This window comes from Engraulis encrasicolus, unplaced genomic scaffold (genome assembly GCF_034702125.1).
Source record: "Engraulis encrasicolus isolate BLACKSEA-1 unplaced genomic scaffold, IST_EnEncr_1.0 scaffold_104_np1212, whole genome shotgun sequence".
Lineage (NCBI taxonomy): Eukaryota > Metazoa > Chordata > Actinopteri > Clupeiformes > Engraulidae > Engraulis > Engraulis encrasicolus.
This window is the reverse complement of record NW_026944515.1, coordinates 172501-178444: the sequence shown is the minus strand read 5'-3', so window position 1 is coordinate 178444 and position 5944 is coordinate 172501. Positions and strand designations below refer to the sequence as shown.

Below are 5944 nucleotides of genomic sequence, written 5' to 3'. Positions count from 1 at the left end.
TATCATGCAAGCATGAAAATTGCCTTTGGTCTCACAGGGTAAAAAACAGGATATAAACACAGATTGACACAAATAGACAGAAAAACACACATACAAATGCTGCATCCCGCCACCCCCCCCCCCCCCCCTCATATAAAATGCATTTTGCAATGCCATTCAATTGAATGCCCAATACAAAAAATGTCAATTTCCAAACATCCTACAAAATGGAGACACACCGTTTTGCAAATAAACCCTTTACACTGACACATTGTCCTCTCCCAAGCAGGAATGGAATTCTGATTGACCACACCCACATCCATCCTACCTGGTCCTCCCTTTCTGCTCCATGATAATAAGAACAATTCTGATTGGCTGATCCCTTACCCCACCCGCCCTGGACTCCTCCTTACTGTTCTGACTTCTGAGGAAGTGCTGAGGAAGTCAGCTGTCACTCTTCTGCTACTTCTCAGAGTGTGCACTTGGTGTTTGGAAGAGCAAAAAAAAATGGAATCAGTGTGTTCTCTAGAGGAGGACTCCTTCACTTGTCCAGTCTGTCTGGACTTGTTGAGGGATCCAGTGACTATTCTCTGTGGACATAATTTCTGTATGAGGTGCATTAAGAGCTGCTGGGATCAGGAGGATGGGAAAGCAGAATACAGCTGCCCCCTGTGCAAACACACCTCAGATCCCAGGCCTGTCCTCAACAAAAACCACCTGATGGCTGAAATGGTGGAGAGATTCAGGTTGACCAGCATCCAAGCTGCTGCTCGAACTCACTGTCGTGCTGGACCTGGAGATGCGGTATGTGACCTCTGCACAGGGGAAAAACTCAAAGCTGTCAAGTCCTGTTTGGAGTGCCTGAAGTCATACTGTGAACCTCATTTGAAAACCCATGATGAACTTAACGGTAAAAATCACAATGTGATCGATGCCACGGGCCAGCTACAGGAGAGGATCTGCCCACGGCATAACAAGGTTATTGAAATATTTTGTCGCACTGACCAGAGTTGTATCTGCTATCTGTGTACGATGGACGACCATAAAGGCCATGACACAATCACAGCTACTACAGAATGGAGTCATAAAAAGGTAAGGGCCGGGAATGTTGATTGAATATTACACAAAAACAGTTTTTAGGTAATTGATTGCATGATATTACACAATTATTATCCATTTCCTACACGCCTATGACACATCTAACAGTGGACACAAAATGTTTTGTCCATTAGCACACACAGTGAATGTATCATATATCAGTATCATTCAGATTGTAGATAGGGAGTACTGATTTGCCAACTGGGAGATGTATGAGTTTAAGAGTTTCGCATACTATTCAGTCTGAGAGTGAGATCCACATTTTTCAGCCTCAGGGCAATTCCATGTTATCTTAATCCCGACTCACTTGGCACATCTAGTCTGTTCAAGCTGCTATATTTCAAAGTGAAAGCCCACAACCACAAAACTTCCATCATCATTGTGGCACAGCAGAAAGTGCACACCATGCACATAACAAAATTCCATCTGTGCCTCACCCATGCAAAGGTTTGCTCAATTGTTTTGGCAGCAATATAACAAGGCGTCTGCAAGATTTTTGGGCATGCTTGCTCTTGTTTGGTAGGCGTGTTCGACAATTATCCAGTCAGTAATAATGTTTTCCCTGCCAGAACGGCACAAAGAATATCTGTTTCAGCTGCAATAAGCTCATGATTTGTGACTCCTGATTCTCTCACATCAAATGTGTTGTAAATGGTTCACGATTACGGCTCTAATTATGGTATGGCTACTTGCAGCCTGAAAACTAGTTTATCCTCAGTCAGGTATACATAGATTAACCCAGTAATTGTTAGCTATAGGTTAAACCTTTAAGCATACTCATATTTACACATTAAACCAGCTGTAGCATACCGCATCTCCATGGCCAAGCTATAGATGACAGATTATCACCCAGGGTAAAGGGTTCGGTCAGCAAGGATGACATGTTGGACATCCACAAATCAGATGTAAAGACAAACTGTACAAAGTACACAATAATACTCATACACACATACACACACTGTATGTGTGTTTGTTTCGATTCCTGTTATTCCAGGAGGAGTTGGGGCAGAGCCAGAGGAGATGCCAGCAGATGATCCAGTTGAAGGAGGAGGAGCTGCAGGAGCTGAGGAAGGCTGTGGAGACTCTCAAGGTGAGAACTGACCAGAAGAGAAGACAATCTGCAGCAGATTTCTGGTTATGATAGTATGTGTAGTTATGATTGAGCTGTGACACAAGCATGGCTCTAATGTTGGTTGCCAAAGGAACTATTCTTCACAGCCATGCATGGACATTGCTTACTAGGATTTAGTGCCATTTTAAAATGGCATTGTCTGTGTAACCATTGCTCCTGATTGTGTGTGTGTGTGTGTGTGTGTGTGTGTGTGCGTGCGTGTGTGTGTGTGTGTGCGTGTGTGTGTGTGTGTGTGTGTGTGTGTGTGTGTGTGTGTGTGTGTGTGTGTGTGTGTGTGTGTGTGTGTGTGTGTGTGTATGTCTTATCAGTCTGATGCACAGACAGCAGTGAAGGAGAGTGAGAGGATGTTTACTGAGATGATCCACTCCTTTGAGAGAAGGTGCTCTGAGGTGACAGAGCTGATCAGAGCTCAGGAGAAGGCTGAGGTCAGTCGGACTGAAGGACTCCTGAAGCGACTGGAGCAGGAGATTGCTGAGCTCAAGAGGACAGATGCTGTGATGAAGCAGCTTTCAACGACACAGGATCCCATCTACTTCCTCAAGGTAGACATCAGTTGTATAGTTTAAAAAAATGATAGGCTTATATATTCACATTTTTTTAAGTGATTGAAAATTCACATTAAATAGAACAAGTTTATTTGGTGATGTGAAATAGTCACATAACAGTTCATTAATAAATATTTACACTTAACCATCCCAAAACTATTTACTTGAGTATGGGTATTCTGAACACATTGAAATGAAAGTGACAAGTTCAAAAAGCCATATTACACCTCTCTTAGAGGGATTGGAAATTATACTGACACACTTTTCTTCTACCAATGCAGAACATGGAGTCCATCGCTGGTGATCCATGCAGTGATGTGACCAGAAGGACCTTCAGCCAAAGCCACTTCTTTGAGCCCCTGAAGAAATCTGTGTCTGCACTGAAGATGCAACTGGAGGAGAAATTAGATTCAATCTTCAAGCAGGAAATAGTTAAGATATCTGCAGCAGGTTGGTCAAACATGGAATCGGCGAACACATCTTTCAACCAGTTAATTCATAGTTGTGCATTACTGATGACTGTCAACATTGTTCTTCTTTATCTCAAAACAGCAACTAAGGCACAGATCACACCATGTAAGTCCACACATGCACACACACACACACACGCACGCACACGCACGCACGCACGCACGCATGCACACGCACACACGCACACACACTGAACAGGGTCATTTATGACCCCATTGGCACATATGTTTGCGCACCATTTCTGTAATTTCAGTAAGAAAAACTTTTCCTTCCAGGAGTTTAGTAAGTGGAGAATTCTTGCACACCTCCTTGGTCAGGTGCGTAGGAGTGGAACCCCAAAGTCACCAACGTTAAAGTAAAGAAAGCTCCCGCACACTGTTCACATTTGCATGGTTTAATGCAAAGTTTCGATCTACTGACCTTCTTCAAGCAATTCAAACCTTGAAGAAGGTCAGTAGATCGAAACGTTGCATTAAACCATGCAAATGTGAACAGTGTGCAGGAGCTTTCTTTACCTTCCAGGAGTTTGTCACTATAGATGTTGTGCATGTTCTGAGTGAAGTTTGTGAGGATTGGCCAATCTATATGGGAATTATTACCAAAACATTTGTGGGGTCATTTATGACGCCGAGAGGACCAATGAGATGCTCAACATTATAAGTTCAATTTCTGGTGTAATTTTCCAACTCTAGTTATAATATTTTATGTCTTGGTGCAGGGCATGGTCTTCAGACCTAAAATATCCATGACATGAATATTTATAATGCTAAATACAATATATGTTATTAACAAATAGAGCTTAACCGAGGCTGATAAATATAGGGTGTTGTTGAATCTAACAAAGAGCAGTTTTAGGGTAGGCCTATAAGCAGAGTGTGAGCACGGATATGTGTCACATTATTTATTTATGTCCTGAGCCAAAGATCTCTGAGGATGATTGGCTTGTCTTTTAGTGAATTAAAAAAGTTTTAGCAAAGTATTTAGGTATTTTAAATACTACTACATTTATTTTTTTCCAATCTTGAAAATACAAATGACTAGAAATACTGCCCTGTCCGTTTTTGAACTTTTTGTTTTTTCACCAAAACAACTAGGAAAAACATATGTAGACCCTCTTACTGCAGCAGGGGTTGCCGGCGACCCTATTCACTTGCTGAAAATGTTTAACTACATCAGTGTTTCTCAACAGGGGTGCTGTGGCACCCTGGGGTGCCGCGCGCCCCCCTCAGGGGTGCCGTGGAAATGTGGCTGACGGAAGGTCTATGTGAAATTGACTTAAATAAAGGATGTAATATAATACGTATTTGTCTATCTAAAATAATACATTAATGCTTAGTCAGTGGAATCTTTCGTCCACCATTTACGGACAATAAAGTCAATTCAGGTAACTGCACATAGCCTGTCTGAGATAAAGCTGCAACTTTGAACGTCTCCAAATGTGTTACTATTCTAAGCTTGTGTGGTATCGAATGCGATACCATGTTACGGCTCGTTGGTTTGGGTGCCTTGAGATTTCTCATGAATTGAAAGAGTTTCTCGCCTAAAAAAAGGTTGAGAAACACTCAACTACATCATAACAACACTACTATGACATTACAGAGAGCCATAGTGCTGCGCTAAGGGGTTTTAATGGCTGTGAGGACTGACCAAAAGGTCCTCACAACCACCAATGTCCTCACAGCAAAGGTCAAATGTCAGTATGTGGTCCTCACAATAGTGGTAATAACAAGTACACACATACACGTACACACACACACACACACACACACACACACACACACACACACACACACACGCGCGCGCGCGCGCACACGTTCACGTACACACACACACACACGTTCACGTACACACAAACACATTCACACACACACACACACACACACATACACACACACACACACACACACACACACACACACACACACACACACACACACACACACACACACACACACACACACACACACACAAACATATATAAACACACATTTAGACAACAACACACAGATAGATACGGTAGTATCAGTGAACAAAAAGACACACATCACAGATGGGAGCTGGATGAAAATTATCTACTTCATTAAACTAAACTGCATGCAGTTATGTGTCATTATTTGTACCCAATGATGCCCAGGCCTCCCAAGCCATTGGATGTGAGATGCATGTGGGTGAATGTGTGTCTCTGTGTTGGTCTGCAGATACTGATCCTGAACTCCCAGTCAGAAGAGCAGACAGTAAGAAATGCCTGCAAGTCATTACTGAGGACCTCTAATAGCCTCCACAACCTTTCATACAATTACAAACTTTTAAACATCCTAAACATACACACACACACATGCACACACGCATGCACTCACGCATGCACACACACACAAACGCACACACTCAGCACACACACAGCACACACACACACACACACACACACACACACACACACGCACGCAAAGGTTGAAAAAGTGAGGACAACAAATGTCATTCACCCAGAAGTTTTGTTTTCAGTCGGCGTGGATTTTTAGCAACAACTGCAATGGATTAGCTTAAAGGATATATAGAGTGACATTTCATTTTTGGATTTTGTTTGTTTATTTATTCCAATAAATAACCTAAATGTTTTCATGGTATACACCCTTAAGTGTCCAAATAAACTAATTGCCAAGCTTAATCTTAAATTACTTTAAAAAATCATGAAAATTTACTTTTGCTTGTTTATTTTGTTAAC

At 42.0% G+C, this 5944-nt stretch overlaps 1 protein-coding gene across 1 annotated transcript; it reads left to right on the top strand.

The window, feature by feature from the left end:
- Positions 1-486: 486 nt before the first annotated feature.
- On the top strand, positions 487-2161 carry LOC134441986 (E3 ubiquitin-protein ligase TRIM47-like; the record flags this gene model as incomplete). The annotated part of the gene is made up of 2 exons (XM_063192359.1): positions 487-1071; positions 2072-2161. Coding segments are annotated over exons 1-2 (675 nt in total), but the record flags the coding sequence as incomplete, so codon positions are not given.
- Between the last annotated feature and the right edge of the window lie 3783 nt (positions 2162-5944).